Source organism: Lagopus muta, chromosome 1 (assembly GCF_023343835.1).
Source record: "Lagopus muta isolate bLagMut1 chromosome 1, bLagMut1 primary, whole genome shotgun sequence".
Taxonomy (NCBI): Eukaryota; Metazoa; Chordata; class Aves; order Galliformes; family Phasianidae; genus Lagopus; species Lagopus muta.
In genome coordinates this window covers 175,080,882-175,101,610 of record NC_064433.1, presented here as the reverse complement: position 1 = coordinate 175,101,610, position 20,729 = coordinate 175,080,882, and the positions used below count along the sequence as shown (strand labels likewise).

At 39.8% G+C, this 20,729-nt stretch overlaps 1 protein-coding gene across 8 annotated transcripts in view; it reads right to left on the bottom strand.

Moving 5' to 3' along the window:
* ATP8A2 (ATPase phospholipid transporting 8A2) overlaps nt 1-20,729 on the bottom strand; it is a 322,239-nt gene that overhangs the window by 85,707 nt on the left and 215,803 nt on the right. For all 8 annotated transcript variants that reach the window (XM_048933647.1, XM_048933645.1, XM_048933650.1 and 5 more), the window contains 4 exons: nt 20,049-20,127; nt 16,726-16,787; nt 16,346-16,402; nt 11,955-12,062 (listed from right to left, as the gene is read on the bottom strand). In XM_048933647.1, coding sequence (XP_048789604.1) covers nt 11,955-12,062; nt 16,346-16,402; nt 16,726-16,787; nt 20,049-20,127 — 306 coding nt within the window. The remainder of the gene's footprint in view (nt 1-11,954; nt 12,063-16,345; nt 16,403-16,725; nt 16,788-20,048; nt 20,128-20,729) is intronic.

The following is a 20,729-nucleotide window of genomic DNA, read 5'->3' as shown; positions in this document are numbered from 1 at the left end:
TAAGTGATAGTGTTATTTAAAATCCTAGCTGAAAACCAACAAAAGCAAGGATTCTTCTTTTTTTTTCAGGGACTGATGACATAGTTTCCACTTATTCTTTGTACAGAGCTGATATACCAAGCTAAGACCCAAAGCACTGTCTGACAAACAGTGACTGCTAATAACAAAAAGTGCAACTGAAAAAATCAGCTGATGTGACCATCCATCCATCACTCATTAATTGTTGCAGAACCAGCCTCCGCCTCCCTTCCTCAGCTCAGTATCCAATGAGATATCTGTCCTCTGAATGTTTCTGACAGGGCACATCCTAGGACCATATCAAATGATGGAAATCACAGAATGCATTCATATGAACCCCGCAGCAGGAAGAGGACCAAAGACTGAACTTCCTGGGACAGAAGACAGGTCACTTCATGTGGCCAATATATTTCACTTTATGTATAAAGCTCAGTTACAATACCCAAAGACAATTACCTGTAAAAAGACAAGACTCTGTTTACCAAGAAGATAATGAATGGTGCAGCTACAATACTCCATTTTGAGGCTGGACATCAGGAACATGAATAATGCTATTAGTTCAGGAGAATTAGGTAAGCCCCGTGGTTTTTCAATAACTTGGTTTTTACCTCCAAATCTGCATGTCTGAAACTCCACACTCTTCAAGTCTGCTTAAAGCGATTACATCTTTTCAGTAAATCTTTGATTGTTCTTTCTCCCGGCCGCAGAGCTGTCTGCCTGCAATTTCTCAAAAGAGCACCAGGATTTCATGTCCATTGGCCCCTGCATTCCTGCCAAAGCCCTGCAGAAATGAGAGCTGCTGCAGCTGCCAGGGTTTATTTACACACATTCCTGCCTCAAATTGAATTAATGAGCATAATTTAACTCAGGCAATGTCCTCTACAGCTCTTGTTTCCTTTTGCCCCTCTTGACATTTCTTTCTCTCTCACAACCACTCTTGTAAGACTTTCTTAAAGTAGCATCTGAAGCGATTCTGGTGTAAAATGTAACTGCAAATGCACTGTAGATACCATTTGAGCTGACAAATTTACGCAGATTTCCACACAGCCTACTTCACGGGAAGCTCAGGATCTCTGTAATGAATATCTAGAAGGTTAACTTGAACTTTCTGCACTGTTCAATCCAACTTTGTCAGTTTAGCAATGAACTGTCAGATTAATCAGTTACAAAAGATGGGGAAGAACTCTTCTTACAGATGATACTACAACTTATCTACAGTTGCTAATGCTCATAGACTGTATATAGCAAGCCTTCTGGGTTCCAGTCAATTTCTGCCCTCTAATATGAAATCCATTGTCTATGACACAATATCAACAGGTCCTCTGTGTTGTATGGACACATCACATATTCCACTAAATAGATCAGAGCAGTATTTCATATATACTACATCAAAGATAAAACACACAAAAATTTCTCCTAACAGATGCCTGTGACTAGTGAAGCCACTCACTCTCTTCTGTTATTACCCTGTACAAGCATGCTATCTCACATACTGTGCATATGAGACAAGATTTGGAAAGCCTTAAAACAAGAGTCACGTAAGTCTACTAGAAGCACACTGGAGAAAGGAAACTAAACTTTTAATGATAAATACATCTGTTATATCAACACTTTACAGTCCACAAACACTGTGGACAAGAACATTTCAGCAACAATCTGAACCCCAGAAAAAGCAATAGGTTAGCACATGATATTCAGCCTTCTAGGAAAACCATTCTCTTGTGGAGTTCCCACAAAGCTGTGTCTGCCCAGTTAGACTGATTTCTGGAGAGCATTTTCACTCCCTAACATCCTTAAGAATATTTCAATGAGAAACCAATGTATTTCAGGATTTGGGATTCCATGGACCTGAGTTTGCAGCTGCCACAAATTGAAACTATTCATGCAGTCCCATTAAAATCATAGTCTGGATGTGTGAGGAGCAGCTACTCACCACAGTCCCAGAATGGGCAGGCTGGCAAGCTGGGAATGGAGTTCACAATAGCATCCAAGGAGCTGCACCTGAAAAAGTTGTTCTCAGTGGAGAAAGTAGCACTGATTTTGAGGCACAATGTCTCCCTTCACATCTATCAGATGGTCGTAAAACAATACTGCTTAACATCTCATTGCAGAAAACAGCATGAATGCTAACAGGCAGCAAATAATCAGGAGTGGATACATGTGTGCATACATGTTTAGAATTGAACTCTGGAACTCTCAAGCAGAAGTCTGCTTAGCTGGAACTGGCACAAACTGGTTGCAAATTTTGATCACATTTGGACTAAACCCTGTATCCACATCCACTACTGGTTATCACTTACTTTGTCATGCCTGTGGCAGCCAGCAGTTGGCTAAACTCGAATCCTTACAGACCATTTTCATGAGAAGAAACTGATGAGACTACATAGGGATGTAAAACAAATAAGCTTGTTTGAACATGAGTTCATCATGTCTTTCTGACTACTAATATCAAGGATCAGAACACGCCTTTTCTTCACAGTCCCAACTCTAAATCCAGCCAGTAATTTTACTTCAATTATCCCTCAGTCCTCCCTCTTCCATTTCCACTTCATTGCACTTCCACATCCCTTTACGTGCACAGTTGACATCAAAAGTCCCTAGATGTTGTCACTGGAACTTTAGAAATCATTTTAGATTTTGTGGCTGCCTTTCATACACCTTTCAGTTTGTGTGGAGAGACCGGTATTCTAGGAGTTCATTTGCTCTTCACATATATTCTGAATGAACAGCAGTGGTTAAAGCCACCAGCTTCAATAAGATTTGTCTCACCCCAAATGAAAACAGCACTTTTATAAGCACCTAAGAAAAATAGCTTGACAGAGCCTTATTTTTTGTAGTCTGCCCTGTCCTCCCCAGATGAGCAACTCGTTACTCAGTACACTCACTTCTCCCTTCTCTATTTTTGATTTGTTTTTATATTCATTTGCAGTTTAACCAAAGCACAGTGGAAAAATAACTGCACAGTACTATCAAAGAAATTCACCATGACTGCCTCTCACTTTTATACCATTACAGAGGAGAAATTTCACTAGAATTTGGAAAGGCCTTCCTTGAACACAACTTTTGTTGGAGCAAATCTTGAACTGGTTATTTTTCACGCTTCGTTGAAATTATGGACACAGAAATGAAAGTGAAAAATACTCCTTTTTGGTACATCTCTCTCAAATACTCTCAGAACCTCTTAACAGAAATACTTCTTACACATGTGGAAATGAAATGTCAAACATTAGCTCTTCTGCTGTAGGTACATATAGTAATGGTCAAAACACAGAAAACCACCATTTGCAAAGATATGGAAACCATGGGGACTAATGAAAGAAACACCAAAATGCAACCCCTTTCATGTTTACCAAAACAGATGCCTATTCAAAATACTGCTCAGAAGTTTTTGCAGTAGTGACAGTCACTTTTTTAAGAGTCTAAAATTACACTCTGCTAAACAAATTATCCTCTTCTAGTCACTCACACATTTTGCAATCCATCCGTACAATGGCAAGCAATGAACTTAATACAGAATGGAAACTTTGAAGGCCAACATTTCTCCATTCAATCCCTTATGTTCCCTGCTTTCCCTCTAGAGAGGAACCTCGTTCCCTAGCTCAGAGTTGGGTGCACCTCATGCACTGATAGAGGCAGAGCTGATGACTGGGAGGTGTTCATCCTCTTCCTTCCTTAGGAACCTTCTGAAAACATGAGTGCCTTCATACTGCAAAAGAACTGTAAATCCAGATCTGTGCTCCCTGCAGCATGTTTGGCAGGAAATTGCAGCTCTCAGCAGTAGAAAACACTCCATTCCCAACATCAAGAAACTGAGGGCTGCCATTGTTGGGTTTTATGCTACAGAGAAGAATGGTAGCACATGGGATCATGAGCAGGCCTTCACATTTCAGGTATAATTACAGGGATGACAGCCATAATATTCCAAGTCCTTGTTTCCTCTCAATCCCATCCAGTTACACGTTGTTCTCCAGAAAACACAGCCCTCTGGAAGCGCATGTGGATGTATGTCTGCTTAGCACCACTGTTATAACATTTATTTTCCATAGACCCCTACCTGAGCCTTCTGATGAGATTACTGTCATAGAAATACCAGCTCAAGTAATACACAGATCTGGTAAATCACACACTACAAGACAAATAGGTGCATTTTGACCTGCTTCACAAACATCCCAGATCTCACAGAATTCAGCTTAGAACTCTTTTTATCTTCACCACATCCCCCAGCAGAGAAGTAGCACAAGATACTGGAGTTGCTGCTGGCTGCCAAGTGGACCAGAAATCAGAAGGGGACAGACTGCCTTGTTTGACCCACAGCCATGCATGGGGCACTCAGGAGGGTTGTGCTGCTTCAGGTTTGCTGCTCCCAAAGCCTGTGCACCCATGTCAGTCTTTGCACAATAAAAGCAAGATCATTTCCACTCCTCAGGGCTTTTTGGATCAAATTTTGACATGATACAATTGGGAAAAAATGATCTCATGAAACATATACTGTAGGGAGGAAAGGGAATAAAGGTATGTTTCAAATTGATCTGGAAATATTTTTCCCATAGAAAATAGTTATGCCTGGCTCTTACAAAAATGCAACCCAACTATCACAGGATGTGGAGCACAAATTCAGCAAAACTAAGTCCCCCTACAAAAAAAAAAACCCTTAATACATCAAAGTAAATTCAAATAAAAACATAACACAGCCCTTCTGTCTCCAAGGAACGAAGGAGAAAATAACATCCCAAGAAAACCCCAAATATCTGCTATTTGGGCTCTACTGCATCCATCCATCTGAAAACAAAATGACTTAAGCGTGACCAGAGCAAGCTATAAAACCACTAATTCCAACACACAGTCACACTCTGGAATAGATCCCATCTGATGTTCATATTATTTTCTAAAGTAGCAACAACTTCATTGCTGGGAACTTTAAATGCATTTTTAAAAATCATCTTACATGAGCAATTGCCCTACCATCTTTCTTATGTTTTCCTTGAGATTATAGGAATCAAAGGACGTTGCTCTCTCTACTTTCATATTCTCTCTCCTACTCACCTTCATCAATTCCAGATCATCAAGACAACAAACTCCATGTAGTAACAGGTCACTGTTTGATGCCAGCACAATGCCTTCATCATGCCTGCAGTGGGAGTAGTTCCTACATATGACAGCCACAGACAGGAGTGATGAATAGTAAATCTGTGCAAAGGCAGTGACAGATTTTTTGGCTATGAAGCCTATAGCATTGCCCTTCAGCCCACCCCACATCCTTTATGTAGCCCACTGTTAGCCTACAAAATTGACTGGCAAAAGGTATCAAAGAGGCCAAAAACTGGGACACAAAAACTGGTTGGCTACTCCCAAGTTATAACAATAATTTTAAATTATGCAATTAAAGATTAAAGACTATAATAGGATTAAAGATTACTCTGGGAGTTATTGAAAAACACTTGAAAGACAACACAGCTATTGGTCATAGCCATCACATGTTCACAAGGAGAAAGCGCCACTTAACTAACTTAAATTCTTTTTACAACAAGGCTACCCATGCAGTTGACCAAGGAAATCCAGTGAATGTGACTATTTGGGTTTTAGCAAAGTTTTTGATACCATCTCTCATAGTATCCTTCTGAACAACATGTCCAGAATGTAGTTACATGGTTGTCTGATCAACCTAGTGGCCTTCCATGACAGTGTAACTGCATCAACAGACAAGGGAAGGGCCACCAATGCCATCTATCTGGACTTCAGTAGAGCCTTTGACATGGTCCCCCAAAACATCCTTCCTGGGAGTTAGAAGGGACCTTTAACCATCATCTAGTCTAACTCCCATACAATGAACAGAGACACCTACAGCTCCATCAGGTGCTCGGAGCCCCATCCATCCTGTCCTTGAACGTGTATAAGGATGGGACAGCCATCACCTCTCTGGATAACCTGTTCCAGTGCTTCACTAGTCTTCTCATAAAAAAAAGATTCTTCACCAGAGGGTGGTCAGGCACTGGAACAGGCTTCCCAGGGCCTTGGTTACAGTCCCAAGCTGCTGGAGTTCAAGAATAGTTTGGACAATACTCTCAGACATAACACACGGTTTGGATTTTGGGTGGTCCTGCATGGAGCCATGAGTTAAACCCAATGATCCTTATAGGTCCCTTCCAACTCAGGATATTATATGGCTCTACGATCTTTGTGGGCCCCTTCCTCATCATTATATTCTAGAGTTCCATAATTGTACGAAAAGTAAAGTTGGGTTAGTTCTGTTGTTTAAACAGGGATGCACACAAACCCCAGTCTTAAATGTCAAACCCACACTGTAGAACAGTTTGTTTCCCCTCTGTTCTAATGTTGAATGCAGACTACATCAGAAATGCTCTGATCCACTACGGCAAGTCATGCATTCTCAGTCTTTCCTTGCTTGTCAGCATGGCTCAAAATACAGACTTCTTTTTGTAGAAATGAATACTAGTGTATGCTGCCTCTGGTAAAATACAGTAGCTGCTTTTTAAATTTAAAAGCCAGATGTTTCTAATTAAGAAAATATTGAATAGGATGTCTTACAAACATCTTCCTATGAGCACGCAGCAAGATTTTTCTACTTTTAAATGCACGAAAAAGCAATTTAGGGCAAATTTTGAAGGACGTTGAGCAACCTTGTACTCAAAGCTGAAAAAAGATGCAGTTTTTGAAGCACAGAGCTATAATTTTATCCTGAACGAAGGAGCTTGTTCCTGTGTTCCTGGATACTGCACTCCAAAACAAAATAATCTGGTTAGTCGGCCAATTACGCAGAAGTGTAAATGGCCTTTGTATACACTATGTTTCAACTTAAGCTACTGAATTGTATTTAAACTTGTTAAAGCTACCGGATCTCAAAACAGACACTGGTCAGACAGCATGGCTAGTGTCCAGCTTTCATCACAGCACTGAAGGAAAAGCAGCTGACAGCCCGTGTACACTGTCTGTGCAATCTGTGAGTAGCAGTTTACCTACAGTCACTTTCCTGTTCTTCCATGTGATGTAGCAGCTCACTAGCCACTACTGTGCAGGAACAAACCGCGTAGGAAAGATGCACACGTGATCAACCAAGAGAAACTTCAAGGCCAGCTGACTGCCCTGACATGCACTGCCACTTCCAGAACCAGAATGAGTTCATGGCTTAACCCTATTTTCGCATGGCTCTATAAGGAAAGGCCAACACAGCACCAGGCACAGCTGCATTACTTTCAAAGGAGAAAGAACTCAGGGGTACCTTTGACAAATATCTAGGACAGATTTGTCACAGAGTTGCCAAGTAGGTAAAGTGGCATGTTTGGGGGAGTTAACCTCCAGAAAGTAAGCATGCTTAATCCCCAGATTTCACATTCGGAAGTAAGTAAAAATATTTATTTCATCCATCTCTTTTTTTTTTTCTCTTTTTTTTTTTGGTCTCTTTTTGGTATATGATACAGAACACACCAGGGACCTAAAAATGACAGATTCATTTCTGAAAGCCATGTGTGGATCATAAAAACAACAAATTCACTCCTTCAACAGATGCTTGAAAATATATGCATGCTTCATTAGTCTAATTTGTCTACTTGGAGCCTAGTCCAAAACGGCAGAAAAGTTCCAAAACCACATCAAGTGCCATGGAGACCACTGTGCATAATAATAAAAACAAACTTGATCAGCAGGCATTAAGAACCTCAATTTGCAGACGAAGTCTGATTTTTGACTAACAGCTGAATGAAGAATTTCCACAGAACAAAACACTGACACCACAATGTAATGTGCAACTGATTGCAGACAAACCACAATCAAAGCAGCCAATTTTCTAACTAGCTCCAAACACTGTGGAAATATGAGAAGCCAAAGAGAAAACAACCGAAACTTCTGGAAAAAAAAAAACAAGTGTAGAGAAAAAAAGCCAGAAATATTCTGGAAGGCATGGAAATGTATGCTGAGCTGTATTTCAGTACAGATTTGAGAAGGCTGTAATGTGAAACCTGTTTATTATGTCGAAAAAATGATTAGCATCTAATCTCCAGCTTTTTGTTGTTGCTGTTTCTTGGTCTTGTGTTGTTCAACTCTTCCCATGCATGTTTCTCAAAGGCTCTGGCAACAACTCAATCAGCAAGATTTAAAAGAGTTTCAGACTGAAGGTCAGCACAAAACCAGCCGTGCACGCAGCGTAAATGAAATCTTCTACATTGCCTTCCAAAGTCAAATATGTCCTGCAAGTGCTAAGGTGGATCTGTCATGCTAATGACATACAAACAGAAAAGAAGAAGCAGCTTTGCTACAAGAGGAAGATGTTTTCTTTGATGAACCACTGCTTTGAGTAAGTACTGCTACTGACACATTAAATAGGATCAAACAGACACCTCCACTGCTGGGATCCTTCAGACAGCAGCCTGGCAAAAATGATGCACAGCCTTCTTAAACTCTAAGTAAATAATCAGATAACCTAGCAAGAATTTGACAACTCAGCTGGAAACAAAACAAAACAAGAAAAGAAAAGAAGAAAAAAAAGTCTTCCATAAAGGATTAGAACTAGGAAAGCATTAGAGTGGCTCCTACGTTCAGCTGCTTACACTCCACAGAAGCAGAGCTGATGGAACAACCATTTATTCTCAAGAGCAGTCAAACAAAAGAAAATGGAAAGTGCAGCAGCTCCAACTGCAACATTCTCTTGCTGTGGTGGGGCTGGAAGGCTCACGTGAGGAAGGTCTTTTGAATGCTGCTCTGACAGCAAGGTGTGTTCCAAACTCCAAATCCCAGTTCTGAGCTAAGACCACATATAACACAAAGCAAAAATATAAAAATCTAGACATTTCTAACTTGCACTGTGGATTAACCACCATCTGTGACTCTCTCAAAAACAGATTTTAAAAACATTCTTTTTACCCTCTCTCCTCAAGGCTAAAAGGGTAGTCCTAATTTTCCTGAAAACATTTCATTAATGGTAACAACTACTGAGACAAAGACAAAACACGATTACATCACAGTATGGAAACAGATAGCAAAACTCACATCTTAAGCCTTGCTTCATCCAGAGGCAATACCAGAAGTTTCCAGGAGGTTGACAGGAACACCCCTCCCCTATAACACCCAAAGTACTGCATTTGACCCTGGGGTGGGGAAGGAAGAGATTTGTTCCTCTTTGCTTTAGATAATGTCTGGATCAAGAATCAAAGCTTGATCACTTTCATACATGTTTTCTTACATACATGTACATTACAAATGCCTTCAGATCCAAGTACCTGTGTATGTGCATGGGCGGATATATTCACATACAGACTTTGATCCGTACAGTGTAACACTGTTCTCATAAACCCAAAGTAAGCTGCAATTCCTATGAGGAAACACACTGAAGAACAGATGAGCAGCATTTCGCGCACACACCTGTATGACATATGCAAGAAGTGAGCACAAATGTTATTGCTCACTGTTCTCTTTGGGGCACGGCTCCCATGGAAGCATCCTGGCTTCAAAGGCAAGAAAAAATTGGCACTGGGTGTCCTCAGGTCACTGTCCTCTGAAAACACAAGAATAACTCCTCCAAAAAAAAAACCACACCAAAAAAAAACAACCAAAAAACAAAAGGATTCAGGAAAGTCACCTATGAGGAATGACTTTGTCTTGATTTATTTCTACAGATCCTACTAAAGCCAACTATATTTGTATATCTGAAAAGGTATCCCCAAAACAACCAAAGTTTATTTCCAAAGTACCAGATGTCTTGTTCTTGGAAACTTCTCTTAGGGACTATCGACATTTTTATCACGTATTTGTTTTATTGCATTACATGCATTCTATTAGGAAGTTGTATGGTGGAGAAAGAAGAAATACGTAGACTCTGACAGAAGAGAAAAACTAAGTTGCTTGTCCTTCAGGAGGGAAAAAAAAAAGGTAGTATTTTCTCCATGACAATGTTCAAGATACAATAGCCAGAAGAAAGAAATACTTTGTAAAAATGGTTCAGTAAATCCCAGCAGAAACTAAACATCTTTTCACATCATCAAATACCTGCAAGGCTTCATGCTGACATCTGATGAATGGGCAAAATAAAGTGTTTTGCACATCCTAGGCCTTTTACTCACGGCACAAAGTCCTGGCTGGCACAGATGCCAGATGAGTACAGTAGTTAGAACAGCTCCCATCAAAAGCGCTATTGCATTTGCGTAAAATAAATACCTAACAGCTTCTGGAATTTGGTTCATTTAATAAACACACACACACAAAAAAGATATTTAAAAAAACAAATTTTTTTCATCATCTCATTTTACTTTTATGATATCTTGATTACTTGCAAATGCAGAAAGACAGAAAGCAGGAGCAACGAATACCTTAAGTTTGGGAGAAGCAAGGCAACCCAGAACGATCACAGCACATTTCACCTTAAGCTGCTATTATGACAGCATCTGATGACTCACAAGCTTTTGGACAAGTTAATGCAAGTGGTAAGCAAGTTCCTTTTACCTTAGAAACCTTCCTTGATTTTACGACATCAAGGAAAATCCAACAATGCATCAGAATACAGCGTCAAAAACATAATATGCAAAACATATACACATATTTACATAGATATACACACACTTTGCAAGACATTAGTACCATTTCCCAAGTCATGATGTCAGAAAATCCATTCAAACTTTAAATTCAAAAATATATTTTTGAAATATATCCGAGCAAAACCAGAACTTAATTAATGTAAATCTTTTTGTTTGGGGCAGCACTCTAATCTGCTGTGAAGGACAAACATTTAATGGCACCATGTGATACTCAGTCAAATTTCTGCCTGATACATAAATGTATGAACTACAGCTGCTATTGTGGTATGTGCTATGAAACACAGAGATGACACCATCTCTGTGCTATCCAAAAAGTTAGGTTTTGTCTGTCAGCCACTTACCTGCTGATCCCAGCCTGTCACAATCTGCTGCAAAAAGCTGTCTGTCTGCCTACAACAGCCTCTGTTATCCCCAGTGCTTTATCAGCAATTATACAATATGCATTTTGTTAGTAACACGATGATGCCAGACTGTTCTTGTTGAGTGTAAATGAGAGTAAATGCAAAAATCTCTATTTGCTTTCTTCAAACTTTGATTATTTTAACTATTATTTTCTGCTACACAAGGATGAGCTGAGTTAAATATACTCCAACTCTTCGTTAAAACTCCAGCTTTTTTTTCTTTCTGTATCATAAACATAATCCATCATAAACAGCACCCTTTCTTTAAAGGCAACTCTTATGCAAAACTCGCATTGTGGGTCAGTTTGACACAGTTCCACTCTACAGAATATTTTTTTTACCATATATTTTTAAATTCTTCATTGTTCCTTGAAGCCCTCTATTTTAAATATTCACAAGGCTTTTGAGTGATTTTTACAGGCTTGTGACTCACTGTGCTCACCACAGTTTGAAGTAATGACACCAAAGGGAAAAATTTCACCACCTGGAACTCAGCTGACACTGAAGGAACAAATCCAACATTCCAGTGGTGTTATAGAGGGACCATTAACAGGTCAGCTTCCCTTCTGCCTCTGACCATCTCATGCTGTTCTCAAGTCAATTCCGATTCATTCTGAACAAATGCAGGGAAGAGGGAAAAATATTACACCAAAATACATGGAAGAGAGAAAACTCCACAAATCTAGAGCAAAAACTAGATTTGTACCGGGAGTTTTATAAAAGATAGTCTAACCAGGAAAGCATTAATCAAAGAGCTAATTTCAGTGCTATTCGAGTGAAGTGAGACTTGTCATGTTGATTCTACAGTGCCTATGATTGCATATGATGTCATCTTCAGGGAGAAAGAGTTCTTCTAATGAGGAGATTCAGGTAAATGAACGCAGAGCTTTAAGAAACGTTAAGTGCAAGCGCTCTTAGTAGCATACAATCCTTTACAAGCCTCTTGTGCATGTGCGGGCTGAGCACCACTGTGCTACCAAGCCTTCATACTGACCTGCCCCAGCATGTCGGGTGCGATGGGGATTGTGGGCCACATGGCTGAGTAGACACCAAAGAAGACGAGCCAGAGCAGCATGCTTCCCCAGACGGCCAGATGACTGAACTGTCAAGGAGCAGGGAGAGGAGAGTCAGCACAGCGCACCTCCCGGCTACCTCAGCAGTTATTTTTCTGGTCAGGTTTCTATCAGCCTCACTCAGGCCTGTCTACTGCCCTTGGTCTCAGGCCAGTAGCACAGGTTGTTTAAACAGCATAAAACAGCCTCCTCTTTAATCTCTGCCTCACAACAGAGCCGGCAGTCAGTCTTCCCAGCCAATCTGTCTTACTCGGAGCTCCAAAAACTCATCAGATTTTCCTTAGAGCCCTGATTTCTCTCATCTAGCTCCTGGTTCCCACTGTACACATGCCAGGTTCAACACATACATCAAGGTAGAATTTTTCAAAGGCACAGGTTAAAGTTCGTACTGACAAATCCTTCATGTCAGAGTGCATGCACGCATCCATGTGCACCACACACCTTTCACAGAAGAAGGTTCAGTGTTGTGATACCACCGCTTAAACCATCAACATCTACTGATTAGCTTTCCTTTACTACTCTAAAAGTGTTCTAAGTGATTTATGGATATGCAATATGGTTTATGTCTTTACTGATTCTTTAATCTGCAGACTAAGAGTAAATGAAAGCAGTATCAAAGAGACCAAGAACACGTCCAGCATACAGTTCATTTCAGTTGCATTAAGGAAAGTCATTTCTCCTACACACCCAAACTATTTTGCTGTTCAAGATTATTTAAGTTGTTTTACTTTTACAGTGCAGTGGATGGAATCAGTAATTTTGGTTGTAACACGCAACTGAGCTCACTATTGGCTCCAGCTTTTTTGGATGCCAACAACCCCTGCGGCTGATGACTTTGGCTGCAACTCAGAGAAGTACCTGCATAAATCTTAATTACTACATACATACGGCCTTAGAAACATGGCAATGAATTCATTCACTGGGGGCTGTAGTGGATACACAGTATGTTTGTTTAGTTCTCAGATTTATACTTTGTATTTGATTACTGTATATGTTGACTTGTTTTTTCTTTTTCAAACAGTGTCTGAGAATCAAAGTGCCTAACGGTAGGCACTGCATTCTGTCTGTTGTGAGACTGAAACTTCTAGAGGGAGAAGACTGCTCCTTCCCTGGAAGTACTGAGCATCTTCAGAAAGGAGAGCTTTCTTGAGCAGAAGTAGAGGAAACAAGTAGGGAGCCTGCAGCACCAGTGCAGACTGGCAGATAGCTGGAAGCAACTGGAGACAGCATACAGAAGGAGCATTCATACAGCAAAACTTCAGAGGTGATGGAAAGAATGCTCTTCCAGGCACCCTCAGAAAGTCAGAGTTTTGTTCAACCCCTAAGGAGGCTGGGCAAGCAAGCAGGACGTGGGGTGGGCTCCCCCAGGAGAGACACTGTGGGCAGGAAGGTTTGTTTTCAGACTTTTCTATTTACTTGTTTCACCCAGGAGACCTGACCAGCAGCTGGAAAAGTTATTTTGATCCAGTTTTAAGGTGAATAAAACCCGATCCCTGTTCATTGCAGGGGAATTGGACTAGATGACCTTTAAAGGTCCCTTCCAACTCTAAGGTTTCTATGATTATGAAATAAATAAAGAAGAGACTAGGAGATTTTATTTTTTTGAATCTGGGGGAAGTTGAGGCAATTTAGTTCATTTGATTTGCTTGCTGTTCTGAAAACAAAGGACATTTCATGCCAATATTCTGACCAGAATAGAGCCCTGCCACAACAAGCAGCTGTGGTGTTCAGCTCCACTGAAGAGTGCTGTGGGGTTGCTGCAGGAATTCACTTAAAAAGAAGCCATTCCCAAGCAGTGGCAGGAGAACAGCACCAGCCCTGCTCTCCCAAAAGTAGATGGCAGCTTCCTCTGAGCCACAGCCTTCCATCCCAAACAAGCGGACAGAAGAGCCAGGGTGGCCTGGACTGGTACTTCCAAACTGCAGACTCCTACAGGCTTTAGAATTAAAAGCTGTAAAGATAAAAGTAAGCAGAGAAACCACTCAAAGACACATTCCTATTCCTAGTGTATTTATGGCAGTGAATCTTCTGTCTTGGTTCTTTCCGTTCTGCTGGCAGGGCAGTTCTTGAGTTCTGCAGTTCTTAATCTTGCCCTTGCAAAGCTTTGTAAAGTCTTTGCTCATTTTGTTTTCATCATCTTCTCATGGCTGTCCCAATCATCTTTCAGCACGCACCTCCCTTCACCAATATCAGGTTTGTATTTATTTGCATTAGTTCTCTACCTTTCTCTGCTTTTTGAAAGAGCCCTCCTTGTCCTGCTGGAGAACGTTTCTTAAACACTAACCCTACCAAGCTCTGATAATTTTCCTAACTGATAATTTTCCACTGATCTATCATTTACTGCTGAAGAACTCATGTCAAAGCAGAAGAAGCAAATTTGTCAGACATGTTAAATAACAGAAAATGAAATATAGTGCTCATACATTAAAAAAAAACAACACTGCACGTCTTGTGCATACAATTTATCTGAAGCAGTTTAAGCAGTATGGTAAAGCTCTGAAGAAAGCTGTGTTTTGGAAAAGCCTGCTGCAATGATGTATACAGGCAACATGAAGAGAAAGTAGCCCCACACAGCCCTAATGGGCAGATTTCTTTCTTTGTCATGTTACTGCTTGTACCAACGCCTTTCTTTCCACACTGCCTACTGGGTTTACCAGCCTCTCAGCAACACTGAATCTGTGTTTCTTATTTTAAAGCTTTCAGCTGAACCCAAGATGTCTCCCAAGTGGCAGTGTCCCTCGCTCTGAAGAACAAATTGCATGTAACCAATCCAGTCGATGATGGAGAAGAGGCTTAACTCAATGTTGTACATTTAATACTCTTCAGGTAACCTAAAGATTCTTTGTTTGTTGATTCACTCACAGCTGAAATAATAATTGTAATATCAGATTCCAAGATGATGAGAATCACTTGGTCTGAGCAATGGGACAGGCATTAGAGTATATATTGAAAAAAAACCCGATCATAGATACAAACATTTTTCTGTTGTAGAACAATAACTTCCTGTATAGAATGCCACTGTTCAAGAACATTGAGATCTACTAAAAATTATGATATCTTTTTAAATGAAGTTAAGAAAGGGGAAATCATTATTATTCCCAGGTGACTGAAAAGTCACCACTTAGCCAGGGGAGGGGAGACAGGAGGAAGCATCAAATAATTCAAACATAACAGGATCTAAACAGGCTATGTGCCTCCACTGCAGATTTAAATAAGTCATCTTTCAGTGCACAGGGGATTAATTTGTTTCTAACTGCTTTTGCATTTTAAAATATTAGTAAACACAGAACCTGTGCATAAACAACAACAAAAAAGACCCCATTTTATTTTCTGATGAGGGAATGAGGCAGAAAGCATTAGCATTTCCTAATAACTACATAGCCCATACAGATAGTATTCCATCTTTAAAATTCAGAGCAGACATCAGCTCATTAATCTTAACAATTCCTCTGTGAGGAACGAAAGGAAACATTTTACAACTAATAGGAGGAAAGAGGTTATGAGATTTAGCCAAGTCCCTCCAGAAAACTGATAGAAGAAGAATACGGGGCTCCTCAAAACAGCTTAGTCTCAAGGGCACTACGTCTTAGAATATGATGAAAACAATATTTCTATAAGGCATCTCATACGGTCGTGGAGAAACAGGGACTCCACCAAACTCACAGTATTTGTGTTTTCATGAGGTTTAGACAAAGAAAGAAAAGTGCTGGAGCTCCATCAACACAGGAACTTCCTACCCCCCATATTCTTTGGAGGTCACTGCCCTGGCAGATTCTGACACCTACCAATAACAGAGCATTCACTCACTGCATGTAAGTGACTCACATCTAGGAATCAACACAACTGTTTGACTAACATCCCTTATTTATTGCTGAAAGTTTCCAAACAAACATTCTCAACCAATCTGAAGTCACCACTGCTTTTTACTAGCTTCAAAGAACTCTGCAAAACCCATTTGTTTATCTGTGGGCAGACATCATTCAATACTGCATTAATTTTTGAAGGAGCTACAGAGTAAAAAGATGTTCTTATGCAAATTTCTAGCATCTTTTTCTGAATTTTCAATATTTAAAAATGTTGGCAAAATTCTTTTAGAATTAGAATTCTTACTTCTGATAGGATGCTCTTTTTTTATCACATCTTTAGAGCGCATTCATTCTCTCCTATAGTTATGGAACTTAGTTTATCCTTAAATAAAAGATGCAATTAAAATATTGCAGCCTCAAATGATTTTTAGTACTACTTTTCTGTATTAATGCTCATCAGGGAAAAACGTATGCTAATAAAATAAAAGCTAATGAAGGATACTTACTCTAGTCCACGCAGTTGTTTCCAAGCCAGCTTTTAGGCAAACAGTGACTACAACGTACTGTAAAGGAAAAAGACATAAGACAGCTTCAGTATCAGCACTCTCAAATTTGGAGGTGTTCACAGCCCGATCTCCCTTTAACACCTAAAAATGGAAGTACCATCTAAGTACCAACCCACCTCCTGCAGCCTTGGCAGAATGGGGTGGGGGATGGACACAGCAGAAGATACTGTTGGTCCATGTGTAAAAACAATGAAAGTAGGCAAAAAAATCAGGCTCACAACATAGGTCTGACTTCACTTAAACTTCCTTCCGATTTACATAATTTTCTGACAGCGTAAAAAAATGACCACTCAAAAAATGTCTTGGATACATAAACTTACAGTGTAAACTATGTTTCCAACAAATAAATAGTCGATTCCCTGCCCGTTTGTGAATACTGCATCTGAAAAAGAAGAATTGTCACATTTGTTAACCAGTTTATCAATAGAGCAGAAGCAGCATCGAGGAGATTTTGAGGAGGCTACACAGTAACTTGTTCCAAACTTGTCTTTTGGAATGTCAAAGAGCACTTTTAGAAGCTGTGAGCTACTGGTAATGCACCAGTTGTGCTAAACAAGACAGAATGCTCAGATAGAGTGTATATATACAGCCCTGCTTGCCAGAAGTCGTTAGCAGAAGGGAAACTTTTGCCAGGCACTAATGTGCAATTTGTCTCTAAGAGCTGAGGTAGGTCGGCATCACTTCTGTGACTATCTGCTCTGTGCTGCTTATTGACTGCTCTAACAAATTCCGCTGTGAATAAAGCCTATACATGACTTGATGTGTGCTGAAGCAAAGTTGCCTATGTAGATTGATCTTTTGCAGCTTCCTCTTAAAAGTACATTTAATATCTAAAATACCTCACTGGAGGTTAATTCAGTAACTGAGCAGCATTCAGTCCCTCCGCACGCTTTCTCTTAGACAAGTGCACAGGAGGGTAAGTACATGTTAATCTATCACTTGCAAGTGCCAACCTTGGCAGTGCTTCAGATGTCTGTTTAGTCTTTCTTAGCCCATGCTGAATAAAACCGGAACACCACGAAAGCACACTCAACAGCTACGCTAATGCCAGATGAACTCATACTCACAGGAACTTTCAAGCATTACACAAGCATGGTAAGTACTGGTATTTTCACAGGTTTTAAGACAACTGCTAAAGAAATACACAAACAGCAGGGATGAAAAAGGCTTAAGATAAAACCCTTGGACTTGTTCCTAAACACATACTGCCTAGTACAGTGCTTCTACTATGAGGGTACCACTTAGCTAGGTTTATTTGCAAAACTGGATCTGACATTGTAAAACCAGGGTCACCTACTCAGTTAACTATGTTCCTGTAAAGCACGTCTCCAGGATCTTGAAGTCTACAGAGAAGAGCCCTTGACAGCATGACCTCTGGTAAAGACTCTGTCCAGAGCATGGGTAAAAGGTTCAGACAGTACAGCTGTCCAAGCTTCTCATGATGGTTTGCTTCTATAATTGCTGCATGTGTTTTTCTCTGAACAACTGGCAGATTCTGAATATCTTCCAGAAGTCACCAATTCTATATTGTGGCTTTTCTTTCCATTTTGAACCCAATCTACTATGAAACAGCACCAGATATACTAATCACAAACAGCAGAACAAGATCAAAAACCTGATCCAGTTTGCTCAGCAATAGGTTTGGTCTTCACAGGCATCTCTATCAGCGCATTTTTTCTCCTGGTACTCTGTGGCCTCAGAAATTTATCGTATCATTCACAAATACACAAAGTTTTAGCAGCCTCTTTGCTCTAGTATCAACAAAAAAGGCAAAGAGCATGAGAGAATGGAGCCTTCCACATCCCATAAACCCTGGTGATGCCTAACGTCTGTTTATCGACAAAGAGGGATGCCTAAAAACTTACCTGTTTTGACAGCTCTATAATAAACTCATCTAATGACTCTGACAGTATATTGCTCTAGCACACCACAGTGCACATTTAAGTAATGGAGTAAAATTTGCTGCAAAAATATATATATATATATATATATTTTTAAGTTACACTGCAATGTGTCAATGTACTGAAATTTTTTTTCCAGAGTTTTCCATAACCTTCCACTTCAGGCTAAGCAGTCCTGAAAGGAATGATATTTCTGTTAACGAGAACAGACAGATGTTTAGTGAATGGACACTTGCATGGCTTTAGAAATATGTGCTCACTGAACACGTGCACTTCAGATTCTAAGGAACTCGAGAGGTTGAAAAACATCCTGGTGAACATGGTGCACTTTTGTGTATGACACTGGCATTTCTTTTCTTTTACTTAGAAATACAGAGAAACTTGAAAATTCAATATTCGTTCCTCTTCGGAAAGCAAGCTAAGCAACCCATTGAAATTATCTGAGAAAGAAAGTTACCATATGAGCAGGTGACTATTTCAGTCTTACCATTCCAGCTGTCTAAAGCAAAAGTGTATTATCTACTTAGGAACTGAATAGTCAGAAAAGTATTTATGGAAGACTGAAACAAAAAGCATAGCCTGCAACTATCACAGAAATCAGCCCAGAGCATTTTAAGTTGGATTTAAAGAGGAGCTATTCAAGATTAACATTTCCCATAAAAATAGTGAAACAGAACAACCCAGACTCCCCAAAGCAAAACAAAGACCAACGAAACAAAAACAACTTCTCTCCCCCTACACTGAAACAGAGCTCTCAGCCCACAGAGGAAAGGGAGGTCTCCTTCTTGTATGGTCTGTCACACACTGTGTGAAGTTGTCACTGAGGATATGACACTGAAGTTTTACTGAACCAGGTAAAGAGAAACATGAATCTCCCTCCTCCATATCTCCACCATCATGCGCCTTTGATGTGAGCATTCATCTTCCCTTCCTTTTCTTTTACCTTCTCTCCAGTTAATCCATCCTCAAGCTGAAGTGTGTTTCCAGATAAGCGTTTGTTTTGAAAAACTCATGTTTTGTTAAATACTTCCCCCAAATTCCGCATCTGATTTTGTCCCGTTTCTTAATACAGTAAAACGAACTTCCCATGTTTTCTCTGCCCACACAATTATATAACAAATCTAAGTAGGAACTGCATGGGATTTACTGTTCCCTGAAATACTGTGCAGTTGCACTACATTTCAAAGAAAGCAAGTCTTAGTAAACTTGGTTCATACAAAAAAAGTCTTGTTTTCCTAATATCTGACTCCCAATCCAATCTTTTCCAATCCAGGCAATTCACTTCTACCACAGACTTCAGTGATAGTGAAATCTCGTTCTTTCACTTTATATTTTACAGTACTGCATTATGGAATGGGAGAGATCTAGAAAGATAAAACAAAACTTGTAATACAGCTACCAGCTGCTTTAACAACCACTGCAAAAACAGTAAAAATTTGAAGTCCAAACACATCACTGAAAAAAAATCAGGTGTTGTACAGAACTTTTTAGTGTTTGAGTAAGACTTTAGCTAAACAGTAATTTAATTTCTTAAGTATTAACATCGTTGCATGAACAATAATAAAGTTAAATAGGAATAAACTCAGGAAGCCGCCAGATAACTGGCCAAGAACAGCAACTAGAGTGTACTGAACTGTCAGCATTATTTCCTTAGAACTTGTTACAACCTCCAACTCTGCAAACACATTGGCTCTGTAAGACTGAACATCAGTTACTGGCGTAAGAAATAATGAAGCTGTTACCATGCTCCAGTACTTTCAGTGGAAACCAGAAGAGAATGATGGAATGGATCAGGGCATTGATGCAGTGACCCCAGAAAACCTGAGGGAAAACAAACCAAGTCATCAGTAAAGTCCAAAACTCTTGACCTCTCTCTAACTCCCAACAAATGCTTCATTGTGTAGTTTAGAGTCAGACGATATTTTTCCTGAAGTGAAATACCTAAACTTTCCTAAGATCCATTTCCTCCTACAATTTCTGCTCTGTCACAAGAAAACACTGGTCCAGTTGGGCAATTTTGTTCTATCCAGTTAAAATGTAACAGGCAAGCAGACTTGCAACTTAAGATCTTTATCAAAATACAGCAGACAGATGGAGTCACCTTTCTTTAATTATCTCAAAGAAAGATTTTAAAAGACTGGTTCTATACCATGAAGTGTTCTATTTTCTTTTAATGGGCAAACACTTTCTATGCTCTGCAATTCTTAAACTTACAGATAGAGCAGCCTTGCACAAAGTAGAGCTTTATGCGCTCAACAAAATTCTTCCTCCTCTCTAATCAAAGCAGTCTTACAGCCACCCTGACTCAGAAGTACATTTAAATGTGCCTGTTATGAAATAAACATAGAATTCCAGTGCTGGCATTTTCTGGCATGTAAAATAGCAAAATGAAATAAAGTACATTTTTCAAAAGTTAAAGTCAA